This window comes from Felis catus, chromosome A2, assembly GCF_018350175.1.
Source record: "Felis catus isolate Fca126 chromosome A2, F.catus_Fca126_mat1.0, whole genome shotgun sequence".
Taxonomy (NCBI): domain Eukaryota; kingdom Metazoa; phylum Chordata; class Mammalia; order Carnivora; family Felidae; genus Felis; species Felis catus.
Genome location: NC_058369.1, coordinates 162,689,306 through 162,702,808, shown reverse-complemented (window position 1 = coordinate 162,702,808; position 13,503 = coordinate 162,689,306). Strand labels below are relative to the sequence as shown.

Sequence of the window (13,503 nt, the reverse complement as noted above, 5' to 3'; positions counted from 1 at the left end):
CTGATGTCCAGTCAAGGATTCCTCCCTGATTCCTGGGGAAGGAGATTCTCAAGAGGCCATTTTATAGGAAAACACCCAAAAAGCAAACGGCAACTTGAGATAAGAGTAGTGGGCAGAGGCCAAAACTGAAAACAGACCTCAAAAATCTAAACTGTCCCTCACTGAGGTTACAGCCCCTCCCGGGAACAAGATGTGGTGCCACGGCGACCTTCGGAAAAGATCAGGACAGTCCCAAGCAGGGGGCGGGTTGCACAGTGGAAACAAATCAAAGGCACCACTCGCTGGCCCACCTGGTCCATGTCCTGTCCCTTTAAATCAGCACCACTGGGCCCTCCCTCCCTGGGCTCTGAGACTTCCTCCCTGTGCTGTGCTGGCAGGAACAGCCTCTGTACTCACAACCCAAGGCACAGCACCAGGTCACAGGTTTCTGCAGCCAACAGCAGAGTCTGTCACCACTTCTGCTGGAAGGTGAGCACACACGGGGAGGAAGGGAGCCACCTGGGGCAGGGGGGAGTGGACGAAGGGGGGGGGGGGTAGGAGGGCTGTAAGGAATTCAGGGCCTGGTTGCAGCTCACTGAGTGGGCACCTGCATTCTACTACCTCCCAGGAAGGGGAGCGGGATCTAGAAAGAATAACTTCACCCTTGCAGGCTTTTCAGGGAGCTCTGAGTTTCAGAACAAGCAAGGGAAGAAGAAATGGTAAGCATCTTCTCCAGCCCTGGAGTGCGCACACTTTTACTTGGGACTACATACTTCGTCCTGCCCTGCTCCTCGCCTGGTCAGAAAGGTGTTTGCTAGCAGCACTGCCAGGGCTGAGCACGCTGGAGAAGGCTGCAGACACTCCCTCTGAGGGCATGTGCAGCCAAGGAGAGAGACATTTCTGAGGACAAACAAGTGAGTCTAACCTCAGAACACATCGCAGAGTGGAAATCGTGTCTGTGAGCCGAACCCCACTCACACCCTCCACCTCCTCAGCCCTGTGCACCCCCAGGGACTTGCAGGGGCCAGCAACAGTTATGAACATGGTCTTCAGACCTCTGCAGTACACGTGCTTGTGTGTCCTTGCACATCCCTTCCCCCGCCCAAGCTGCCCAGGGCTCTGTGGGCTGGAGCCCTCTTCATCCCCACACACTGGCTATAAATGAAGGGCTTGGATAGGATGAAAGGCCCAGAAACTCAGAGCAGGGACCCAATGCATTAGAATCACTCAGGGGGTTGGGGAGGGTGCCTCGGTGGCTTGGTCCATTAAGCTTTGAGCCCTGGGATGGATTCTGTGCTGTCAGTTCAATGCCTGGAGCCTGCTTTGGATTCTTCGTCTCCCTCTCTCTCTCTCTGACCCTTCCCTGCTCATGCTCTGTCTCACCGTCTCTCAAAAAAATAAGGAAACAGTAAAAAATTAAAAAATAAAAAAGAAATCCCTCAGGAGGTGGGGTGAGAGATACCGTTTTTTTTAACGTTTATTTATTTATTATTTATTTATTTGTTTTTTTGTTTATTTTTTAGACAGACATGTGAGCAGGGGAGGCACACATGAAGAAGAAGGAGAGAGAATCCGAAGGAGGCTCTGTGCTATCAGCACAGAGCCTGATGAGGGACTCAAACCCACAAACCATGAGATCATGAGCTGAACCAAAATTAAGAGTCAGACACTTAACAGACTGAGCCACAAAGGCACCCACTTTTTTCTTATTCAAGTACAGATCTATGAAACAAAAGGTCAAATATATATTTTAAAGACTCCCATAGATACCTCCAAAAGACAGCAGGTTCAGGAAGTAGGGGACTACATAATCTCCAATCGCATGTAAGATGGTAGGAGTCTCCATGTTCTACATCAGTCAGTGACTCCAAGCCTCTAAACCCCAGATGTCAGCTCTCAGAAACTCTGGAAGAATTTTTCAAATCCTATCCCAAACCATTGCAAAACTTTGGGAAGTCCCATAGGGGCCAGGAGTCCAATGGATTTCCTAGAGCACACTTGGTCAGTTCCGTCATCGATAAGGACTTCTTGCTTTAGCTAAATTCTTGTTCTTTGCACTGAATCTTCCGGCTGTTTCTTCAGTTCTGCTGTGCAGTCGGTTATGGGAGTTTGCTAATTGTTACACACAAGATCACTACTCACCTGAGGCCTGTGGGATCAACTTTACCAAGGGCTTTGGGGAGCCGAAAGGGGTGTTACGCAGAAGACAAACCTGTCATCTAATGGGTCAGAGACAAGTTATCAATCAACCCTTCCCTTTGCTTGTCCTTGTGTGTTGCCCATGGGACACAGCAGTAGCCAGGTGTTGCCATGAAGAGGTAGCATTTGAAATGGATGGCGGAGCACAGACAAGACTCAGACAGAAACGTGGGAGAGAAGGAGTGGTCATGGGGGTGAGTGCACAGGTGGGCTGGAAAGGCCCTGAAACCTGTCCTCTGTGGAGCAGCTGACCCAGAAGGGGAGTGAGTGGGACACAGGGCTGGCGAAGCAGACAGAGCAGAGCTGCGCCCTTGTGACCAGGTCCTTGTGAGATCAAGCAGACTCCATCACTGAGTGGCTAGCTGTAGTAAATCCTGTCGGACTTGGGGTCATTGCTTAGTTTGAGAGGCCACAGATTCAGGGCAGGAACACCAGGAGCTGGAAGGGAGTGTCCCATCTCTCCAGCACACAGGTCATATTTACACAAATGACACAAGCCAAATTCTTTGGTCTTCGGAGAGCAGATCACAGGTTCTTCACATCAGCATGGGAGATAGGTATCGTTTCCAATTTTCAAAAGCAAACTGCAAACTCTCTTCTTGTCCCCCACCCCCGCCCATCCCTGGCCAACCGCCCTAAGGTGGTTCCCTAAGTCACTGAGGAGAATTTCTGATTCTCAGGGTTTTCCAAAGTCTCCCCTGGCTGTGGAATCTTCTGGGAAAACTTTGTGCCTACAGTTAATGCCACTGACATAAATTACCTGGGAAATTCTCAGCTAAGGCTCACTCACTGACACAGAGGATGGGTTATCACCACCATTCTGTCATTTGCATTCAGGGTCCCTGAAAGGACCAACGAGGCTCACCAAAGGATCGCACGGTTTGGTTCCAATACCAACCAGGTCCTTCCAGGGTTCTTCCCCAAATTCTGATGTTCAGAGGACGGCAGGAAGCATGACCTTTTCATTGGGTTGTCACCAACTCTTTGGACCTTGCCTGAGCCACCTTAGGTAGTTATACCTATTCGATAAACGAATGAATGATTGAAGGAATGAAGGAACTAACAGGTTGTGTTCGGAACTCTTTCAGGTGGGCATGGGAGGACGCAAGATGGCCAGGGATGAAGAAAATGCCTGTGGTAAGAACTGATCTCAGTGTGTACTTGCCCCTAGGCGTCAGCTCTGGGTCCCAAGGCCATGGGCTAACTCAAGACTGAACAGAGACATTGGGGCACCTGGGTGGCTCAGTCGGTTGAGCGTCTGACTTCAGCTCAGGTCATGATCTCGCAGCTCGTGAGTTCAAGCCCCACATTGGGCTCTGTGCTGACAGCTCAGAGCCTAAAGCCTGTTTCAGATTCGTCTCCCTCTCTCTCTGTCCCAACCCACTCGCATTCTCTGTCTCTTTCAAAAATAAATAAACATTAAAAAAAAAAGAGTGAACAGAGACAAATCCCAGACATGTCCCCATGCTGGGGTGAAACAGCTAGAGCCCCAGCTTTGCATTTTTGGTGGACCTCTGCCCCTGCCCTACTGTAGGATATTAAGTGCCTTGACCAGACTATGCCTTGGGTCCCAAAGGGTACAATGAGGATAATAAATCTACTCCGATCCCCACAGAAGATGTGGAGGGTTGAGATCATGGACTAGAGGGAACACGGTTTACCAGGTAGACTGTGTCTGTGAACAAGGATGGAGGGTTAACTGTGTCTTACTGGAAGCAGGTTTCCTAGAGAGAAGAGGGAGGAGGAGGGGAAGTGGAGGAAGGGAAGAAGCAAAGAGATCCTGTCACCTAATACTCTGAGCAACCCTGGGAGACACAACTCTCTGTCACCCCTCCCATTATGCAGAAGACGTTGAACGCTTAGACTAAACTGGCCCAAGGTTCCACAGCTGGCACATGCGGGGCTGTGATTCCAACCCGGGGTGTCTGGGACTCCAGACAGCCCTTCACTCCCAGGCCTTCTGTGCCCTCCCGCATCTCCTCACTGGGATGGCCCCTGGGAGAAGTCTGGCAGAGGCCTGGGAAGTCGTCAAGTACGGAGCAGCTCTGCACGGTGCGGACGACCACAGGTAATGTCAGCTGAAATCATGGCCTGAGACCATAGAGGGGGACCCTCCAGAGCAGTGGGCACCCGGTGCCGGAGCATGGACTGGGGGGCAGGTGCACGCACTGGAGCCAAAGATGGAAGAAAGGTGGCTAAAGATGCCCCCGGAGTCGCACAAGCTCTAACCAGAGCGCCTGGGACAGGCCTGGTTGGACAAGCAGAAGCGGGAGGCGTCGGTGCCCTCCTCCGTTCAGGAGGCACCCCGGAGCCCGGGTGGAGCGGGACGCGCGCTCTCAGGCCAGCGGCCCACGCCTACTCTGTCCTCACAGGTTCCCAGGACCCTGAAGACCAGCAGCAGCCGCTCGCGCAGGAGCGCAGGCTCAGGCTCATCCTGGCCGGCAGGACCGGAGTGGGCAAGAGCGCCACGGGCAACAGCATCCTGGGCTACAGGCTCTTCCCGTCCAGGCTCGCGGCCACCCCGGTGACCAGAAGCTGCGCCCTGGGGAGCCGAAGCTGGGCCGGGTGGCGCGTGGAGGTCACCGACACCCCCGACCTCTTCACCGCCCAAGGCCGGCACGCGGACCGGGACTGCACCGAGCGGGCCAGCTGCTACCTGCTCTCGGCGCCCGGGCCGCACGCGCTGCTGCTGGTCACGCAGCTGGGCCGCTTCACCACCCAGGACGAGGAGGCGGCGCGCGGCGTCCGCGAGCTGTTCGGCGCAGGCGTCCTGGCGCGCGCCGTGCTCGTCTTCACGCGCCGGGAGGACCTGGAGGGGGGCTCGCTGCACAACTACGTGCGCGCCACCGACAACCGCGCGCTGCGGGCCCTGGTGGCCGAGTGCGGCGGCCGCGTGTGCGCCCTGGACAACCGGGCGGCGGGCGCCGAGCGCGATGCGCAGGTGGGCGAGCTGCTGGCGCTGGTGGAGCGGCTGGCTCTGGAGCACGACGGCGCGCCCTTCACCGACGACGTGTACAGCCTGGCGTGGGCCCGGCGCCACGCGCGTCCCGAGGACACGCTCCGCCTGGTGGCCGCGCGGCTGGCGGCCCGCGGTCTGGGGCGGGGGTGGAGGCGGGAGTGGGGGCGGGGGCGGCGCTGGCTGGAGGCCGCGAGGCGGAGGTGGCCGCTGGCGCTCCTGCTACTGGGGGGCGCACTGTTACTTGTCCTGCTGCTTCTCCAGCGGGGGGCTCCAGGCCCAGATTGAAGGCTCTGCCCTTCCAAATGCGGGGAGCCTGGAGGATAAAGGGGCTGGGTCAAGGCGCTGAGGGGAACTTAAACCCAATTTCAAAGGAAACCTGGAGTTTCAGACTGGGAGTCTTAATGACTCAGACGCCTTGGACACTGTATCGACTTTGCAAAGGCTCAAGTTCACTTTTAGAGTTTAGATGTCACTTTTGACTATGTGTACACTATTCAAATAAATGTGGTTAAGTTTCAAATGTCCTTAATTCATTTTAGTAATTTGGATGCATTTTTCTTTCTTGAAAAAATAGTGCATTGACTGGTAGTGTTTTATATAGAAAGTGGATTCATGGCAAAGGGAAACAAACATTTTTGTGTGTGTGTGAGCATTTATCAAAACGTAGACACTGTCTTAGTCCGCTTGAGTTGCTATTAAAAAAAAAAACGGGAAAGGTCTCAGTTTTTCCCCATTGAGGATGATATTAGTTGTGGGCTTTTCATAAATGGCCTTTATGGTGTTTAAGTATGTTCCTTCTATCCCAACTTTCTCCAGGGTTTTTTTTAAGAAAGGATGCTGAATTTTGTCAAATGGTTTTTCTGCATTGATTGACAGGATCACATGGTTCTTTTTTTTTCTTTTATTAATGTGATGTAGCACACTGATTGATTTGCATATGTTGCACCAGCCCTGCAGCCCAGAAATGAATCCCACTTCAAAATGGTAAATAACTCTTTTTATATGCTGTTGAATTTGACTTGCTAGTATCTTACTGAGAATTTTTGCATCCATATTCATCAGGGATATTGGCCTGTAGTTCTCTTTTTTTAGCTGGGTATCTGTCTGGTTTAGGAATCAAGCTAATGCTGGCTTCATAGGATGAGTCTAGAAGTTTTCCTCCCCTTCTATTTTTTGGAACAGCTTGAGAAGGATAGGTATTATCTCTGCTCTAAATGTCTGGTAGAATTCCCCAGGGAAGCCATGTGGTACAGGACTCTTAGTTGTTGGGAGATTTTTGATAACTGATCGAATTTTTTATTTCTTCCCCTTTGAGTTTTGGAAGTGTGTGGGTACTTAGGAATTTGTCCATTTCTTCCAGGTTGTCCAATTTGTTGGCATGTAATTTTTCATGGTATTCCCTGAGAATTGCTTGTATTTCTGAGGGATTGAGATCAGGATCACGACAGGAATGTCCACTCTCACCGCTGTGTTTACCATGGTGTTGGAAGGTCTAGCATCAGCAATCAGACAACAAAAGGAAATCAAAGGCATCAAAACTGGCAAAGATGAAGTCAAGCTTTCACTTTTTGCAGATGACATGATACTATACATGGAAAACCCGATAGGTTCCACCAAAAATCTGCTAGACCTGATACATGAATTCAGCAACGTCTCAGGATACAAAATCAATGTACAGAAATCAGTTGCATTCTTATACACCAATAATGGAGCCACAGAAAGACAAATAAACTGATCCCATTCACAATTGCACCAAGAAGCATAAAATACCTAGGGATAAAACTAACCAAAGATGTAAAAGATCTGGATGCTGAAGACTATAGAAAGCTTATGAAGGAAATTGAAGAAGATACAAAGAAATGGAAAAACATTCCATGCTCATGGATTGGAAAAGTAAATATTGTTAAAATGTTAATACTACCCAAGGCTATCTACACATTCAATGCAATCCCAATCAAAATTGCACCAGCATTCTTCTTGAAGCTAGAACAAGCAATCCTAAAATTTGTGGGAACCACAAAAGACCCTGAATAGCCAAAGTAATATTGAAGAAGAAGACCAAAGCAGGAGGCATCACAATTCCAGACTTTAGCCTCTACTACAAAGCTGTAATCATCAAGACAGCATGGCATTGACACAAAAATAGACTCATAGACCAATCGAATAGAATAGATACTCCAGAATTGGACCCACAAAAGTATGGCCAACTAATCTTTGACAAAGCAGGAAAGAATATCCAATGGAAAAAAAAGTCTCTTTCACAAATGATGCTGAGAGAACTGGACAGCACCATGCGGAAGAATGAAACGAGACCACTTTCATACACCATTCACAAAAATAAACTCAAAATGGATAAATGACCAGAATGTGAGACAGGAAACCATCAAAACCCTAGAGGAGAAAGCAGGAAATAACCTCTCTGACCTCAGCCGCAGCAATTTCTTACGTGACACATCTCCAAAGGCAAGGGAATTAAAAGCAAAAATGAACTTTTGGGGCCTCATGAAGATAAAAAGCTTCTGCACAGCAAAGGAAACAATCAACAAAACTAAAAGGCAACCAACAGAATGGGAAACGATGTTTGCAAATGACATGAGACAAAGGGCTAGTATCCAAAATCTATAAAGAACTCACCAAACTCCACACCTGAAAAACAAATAATCCAGTGAAGAAATGGGCAGAAAACATGAATAGACACTTCTCTAAAGAAGACATCCGGATGGCCAACAGGCACATGAAAAGATGCTCAACATCACTCCTCATCAGGGAAATACAGATCAAACCACACTGAGATACTATGTTAAATAACAGCGGTGAGAGTGGGCATCCCTGTCGTGTTCCTGATCTCAGGGAAAAAGCTCTCAGTTTTTCCCCATTGAGGATGATGTTAGCTGTGGGCTTTTCATAAATGGCTTTTATGATGTGTAAGTATGTTCCTTCTATCCCGACTTTCTCAAGCGTTTTTATTAAGAAAGGGTGCTGGATTTTGTCAAAGGCCTTTTCTGCATCGATTGACAGGATCATATGGTTCTTCTTTTTTTTTTTATTAATGTGATGTATCACGTTGATTGATTTGCGAATATTGAAACAGCCCTGCATCCCAGGAATGAATCCCACTTGATCATGGTGAATAATTCTTTTTATATGCTGTTGAATTCGATTTGCTAGTATCTTATCGAGAATTTTTGCATCCATTCATCAGGGATATTGGCTTGTAGTTCTCTTTTTTTCCTGGGTCTCTGTCTGGTTTAGGAATCAAAGTAATACTGGCTTCATAGAATGAGTCTGGAAGCTTTCCTTCCCTTTCTATTTCTTGGAATAGCTTGAGAAGGATAGGTATTATCTCTCTTTAAACGTCTGGTAGAACTCCCCTGGGAAGCCATCTGGTCCTGGACTCTTATTTGTTGGGAGTATTTTTTTTTTCAATATATGAAATTTATTGTCAAATTGGTTTCCATACAACACCCAGTGCTCATCCCAAAAGGTGCCATCCTGAATACCCATCACTCACCCTCCCCTCCCTCCCACCCCCCATCAACCCTCAGTTTGTTCTCAGTTTTTAACAGTCTCTTATGCTTTTGCTCTGTTGGGAGATTTTTGATAACCGATTCAATTTCTTCGCTGGTTATGGGTCTGTTCAAGCTTTCTCTTTCCTCCTGATTGAGTTTTGGAAGAGTGTGGATGTTTAGGAATTTGTCCATTTCTTCCAGATTGTCCAATTTGTTGGCATATAATTTTTCATAGTATTCCCTGATAATTGTTTGTATCTCTGAGGGATTGGTTGTAATAATTCCATTTTCATTCATGATTTTATCTATGTGGGTCATCTCCCTTTTATTTTTGAGAAGCCTGGCTAGAGGTTTATCAATTTTGTTTATTTTTTCAAAAAACCAACTCTTGGTTTCGTTGATCCGCTCTACAGTTTTTTTAGATTCTATATTGTTTATTTCTGCTCTGATCTTTATTATTTCTCTTCTTCTGCTGGGTTTAGGCTGCCTTTGCTGTTCTGTTTCTAGTTCCTTTAGGTGTGCTGTTAGATTTTGTATTTGGGATTTTTCTTGTTTCTTGAGATAGGCCTGGATTGCGATGTATTTTCCTCTCAGGACTGCCTTCGCTGCATCCCAAAGCGTTTGGATTGTTGTATTTTCATTTTCGTTTGTTTCCATATATTTTTTAATTTCTTCTCTAGTTGCCTGGTTGACCCACTCATTCTTTAGTAGGGTGTTCTTTAACCTCCATGCTTTTGGAGGTTTTCCAGACTTTTTCCTGTGGTTGATTTCAAGCTTCATAGCATTGTGGTCTGAAAGTATGCATGGTATAATTTCAATTCTGGTAAACTTATGAAGGGCTGTTTTGTGACCCAGTATATGATCTATCTTGGAGAATGTTCCATGTGTTCCATGTGCACTCGAGAAGAAAGTATATTCTGTTGCTTTGGGATGCAGAGTTCTAAATATATCTGTCAAGTCCATCTGATCCAATGTATCTTTCAGGGCCCTTGTTTCTTTATTGACCATGTGTCTAGATGATCTATCCATTTCTGTAAGTGGAGTGTTAAAGTCCCCTGCAATTACCACATTCTTATCAATAAGGTTGCTTATGTTTATGAGTAATTGTTTTATATATTTGGGGGCTCCGGTATTCGGTGCATAGACATTTATAATTGTTAGCTCTTCCTGATGGATAGACCCTGTAATTATTATATAATGCCCTTCTTCATCTCTTGTGACAGCCTTTAATTTAAAGTCTGGTTTGTCTGATATAAGTATGGCTACTCCAGCTTTCTTTTGACTTCCAGTAGCATGATAAATAGTTCTCCATCCCCTCACTTTCAATCTGAAAGTGTCCTCAGGTCTAAAATGAGTCTCTTGTAGACAGCAAATAGATGGGTCTTGTTTTTTTATCCATTCTGATACCCTATGTCTTTTGGTTGGCGCATTTAATCCATTTACATTCAGTGTTATTATAGAAAGATATGGGTTTAGAGTCATTGTGATGTCTGTATGTTTTATGCTTGTAGTGATGTCTCTGGGACTTTGTCTCACAGGATCCCCCTTAGGATCTCTTGTAGGGCTGGTTTAGTGGTGACAAATTCCTTCAGTTTTTGTTTGTTTGGGAAGACCTTTATCTCTCCTTCTATTCTAAATGACAGACTTGCTGGATAAAGGATTCTCGGCTGCATATTTTTTCTGTTTACCACACTGAAGATCTCGTGCCAATCCTTTCTGGCCTGCCAAGTTTCAAAAGAGAGATCAGTCATGAGTCTTATAGGTCTCCCTTTATATGTGAGGGCACGTTTATCCCTTGCTGCTTTCAGAATATTCTCTTTATCCTTGTATTTTGCCAGTTTGACTATGATAGGTCATGCAGAAGATCGATTCAAGTTACTTCTGAAGGGAGTTCTCTGTGCCTCTTGGATTTCAATGCCTTTTTCCTTCCCCAGTTCAGGGAAGTTCTCAGCTATTATTTCTTCAAGTACCCCTTCAGCACCTTTCCCTCTCTCTTCCTCCTCTGGGATACCAATTATGCGTATATTATTTCTTTTTAGTGTATCACTTACTTCTCTAATTTTCCCCTCATACTCCTGGATTTTTTTTATCTCTCTTTTTCTCAGCTTCCTCTTTTTCCATAACTTTATCTTCTAGTTCACCTATTCTCTCCTCTGCCTCTTCAATCTGAGCCGTCGTGGTTTCCATTTTGTTTTGCATTTCGTTTAAAGCGTTTTTCAGCTCCTCGTGACTGTTCCTTAGTCCCTTGATCTCTGTAGCAAGAGATTCTCTGCTGTCCTTTATACTGTTTTCAAGCCCAGCGATTAATTTTATGACTATTATTCTAAATTCAGTTTCTGTTATATTATTTAAATCCTTTTTGATCAGTTCATTAGCTGTTGTTATTTCCTGGAGATTCTTCTGAGGGGAATTCTTCCGTTTGGTCATTTTGGATAGTCCCTGGAGTGGTGTGGACCTGCAGGGCACTTCCCCTGTGCTATGGTGTATAACTGGAGTTGGTGGGCAGGGCCACAGTCAGACCTGATGTCTGCCCCCAGCCCACCACTGGGGCCACAGTCAAACTGGTGTGTGCCTTCTTGTCCCCTCTCCTAGGGGCAAGATTCACTGTGGGTGGTGTGGCCCGTATGGGCTACTTGCACACTGCCAGGCTTGTGGTGCTGGGGATCTGTCGTATTAGCTGGGGTGGGTAGGCAAGGTGCACAGGGGCAGGAGGGGCAGGCTTAGCTCGCTTCTCCTTAGGTGATCCACTTCAGGAGAGGCCCTGTGGCAGCGCGAGGGAGTCAGATCTGCTGCCAGAGGTTTGGCTCCGCAGAAGCACAGAGTTGGGTGTTTGCGCGGAGCGAGCAAGTTCCCTGGCAGGAACTGGTTCCCTTTGGGATTTTGGCTGGGGTATGGGCGAGGGAGATGGCGCCTTTGTTCCCCACCAAACTGAGCTATGTCATCTGTCTGGGGGCTCAGCAGCTCTCCCTCCCTTTGTCCTCCAGCCTTCCCGCTTTCCTAGCAGAGCTGTTAACTTATGACCTCCCAGAGGCTAAGTCGCGCTTGCTGTCGGAACACAGTCTGTCCGGCCCCTAAGCTTTTGCCAGCCAGACTCGGGGGCTCTGTTTGGCCGGCAGGCTGCCCCTCTGCCCCGGCTCCCTCCCGCCAGCCCCTGGAGCGCGCACCGCCTCGCCACCCTTCCTACCCCCTTCCGTGGGCCTCTCGTCTGCACTTGCCTCTGGAGACTCCGTTCTGCTAATCCTCTGGCGGTTTTCTGGGTTATTTAGGCAGGTGTTGGTGGAATCTAAGTGATCAGCAGGACGCGTGGTGAGGCCAGCGTCCTCCTATGCCACCATCTTACCACTTGTATTGCTTGTATTGCTTGTATTGTTTGTATTGGTTGTATTGCTTGTATTGCTTGTATTGCTTTTATTTCTGAGGGATTGAGATCAGGATCACGACAAGGATGTCCACTCTCACCGCTGTTGTTTAACATAGTGTTGGAAGTTCTAGCATCAGCAATCAAACAACAAAAGGAAATCAAAGGCATCAAAATTGGCAAAGATGAAGCCAAGCTTTCACTTTTTGCAGATGACATGATATTATACATGGAAAATCCGATAGACTCCACCAAAAGTCTGCTACAACTGATATATGAATTCAACAAACTTGCAGGATACAAAATCAATGTACAGAAATCAGTTGCATTCTTATACACTAACAATGAAGCAACAGAAAGACAAATAAAGAAACTGACCCCATTCACGATTGCACCAAGAAGCATAAAATACCTAGGAATAAATCTAACCAAAGATGTAAAAGATCTGTATGCTGAAAACTATAGAAAGCTTATGAAAGTAGTTGAAGAAGATACAAAGAAATGGAAAGACATTCCTTGCTCATGGATTGGAAGAATAAATATTGTCAAAATGTCAATACTACCCAAAGCTATCTACACATTCAACGCAATCCCAATCAAAATTGCACCAGCATTCTTCTCAAAACTAGAACAAGCAATCCTAAAATTCATATGGAACCACAAAAGGCCAAAAATAGCCAAAGTAATTTTGAAGAAGAAGACCAAAGCAGGAGGCATCACAATCCCAGACTTTAGCCTCTACTAAAAACCTGTAATCATCAAGGCAGCATGGTATTGGCACAAAAACAGACACATAGACCAATGGAATAGAATAGAAACCCCAGAGCTAGACCCACAAACCTATGGCCAACAAATCTTTGACAAAGCAGGAAAGAACATCCAATGGAAAAAAAGACAGCCTCTTTAACAAATGGTGCTGGGAGAACTGGACAGCAACATGCGGAAGAATGAAACGAGACCACTTTCTCACACCATTCACAAAAATAAATTCAAAATGGATAAAGGACCTGAATGTGAGACAGGAAACCATCAAAACCCTAGAGGAGAAAGCAGGAAAAGACCTCTCTGACCTCAGCCATAGCAATCTCTTACTCGACACATCCCCAAAGGCAAGGGAATTAAAAGCAAAAATGAATTACTGAGACCTTATGAAGATAAAAAGCTTCTGCACAGCAAAGGAAACAACCAACAAAACTAAAAGGCAACCAACGGAATGGGAAAAGATATTTGCAAATGACATGTCAGACAAAGGGCTAGTATCCAAAATCTATAAAGAGCTCACCAAACTCCACACCCGAAAAACAAATAACCCAGTGAAGAAATGGGCAGAAAACATGAATAGACACTTCTCTAAAGAAGACATCCGGATGGCAAACAGGCACATGAAAAGATGTTCAACGTCGTTCCTTATCAGGGAAATCGTCATTCCTTATCAGGGAAATACAAATCAAAAGCACACTCAGATATCACCTCACACCAGTCAGAGTGGCCAAAATGAA

The 13,503-nt window shown here is 46.7% G+C and overlaps 1 protein-coding gene across 11 annotated transcripts in view; it reads left to right on the top strand.

The window, feature by feature from the left end:
- The first annotated feature begins 367 nt into the window (after nucleotides 1–367).
- LOC101094088 (GTPase IMAP family member 1) overlaps nucleotides 368–13,503 on the top strand; it is a 69,436-nt gene continuing 56,300 nt past the window's right edge. Inside the window, exons 1-4 of one of the 11 annotated variants that reach the window (XM_045052992.1) lie at nucleotides 368–468; nucleotides 650–893; nucleotides 3,267–3,315; nucleotides 4,551–5,657. In XM_045052992.1, coding sequence (XP_044908927.1) covers nucleotides 3,273–3,315; nucleotides 4,551–5,422 — 915 coding nt within the window. In that variant the 5' untranslated portion in view covers nucleotides 368–468; nucleotides 650–893; nucleotides 3,267–3,272 and the 3' untranslated portion in view covers nucleotides 5,423–5,657. Of the gene's footprint in view, nucleotides 469–536; nucleotides 894–3,266; nucleotides 3,316–3,897; nucleotides 4,192–4,550; nucleotides 5,658–13,503 lie in introns of those variants that run through there. The other 10 variants (XM_023249556.2, XM_045052993.1, XM_045052990.1 and 7 more) reach the window with 10 other exon arrangements.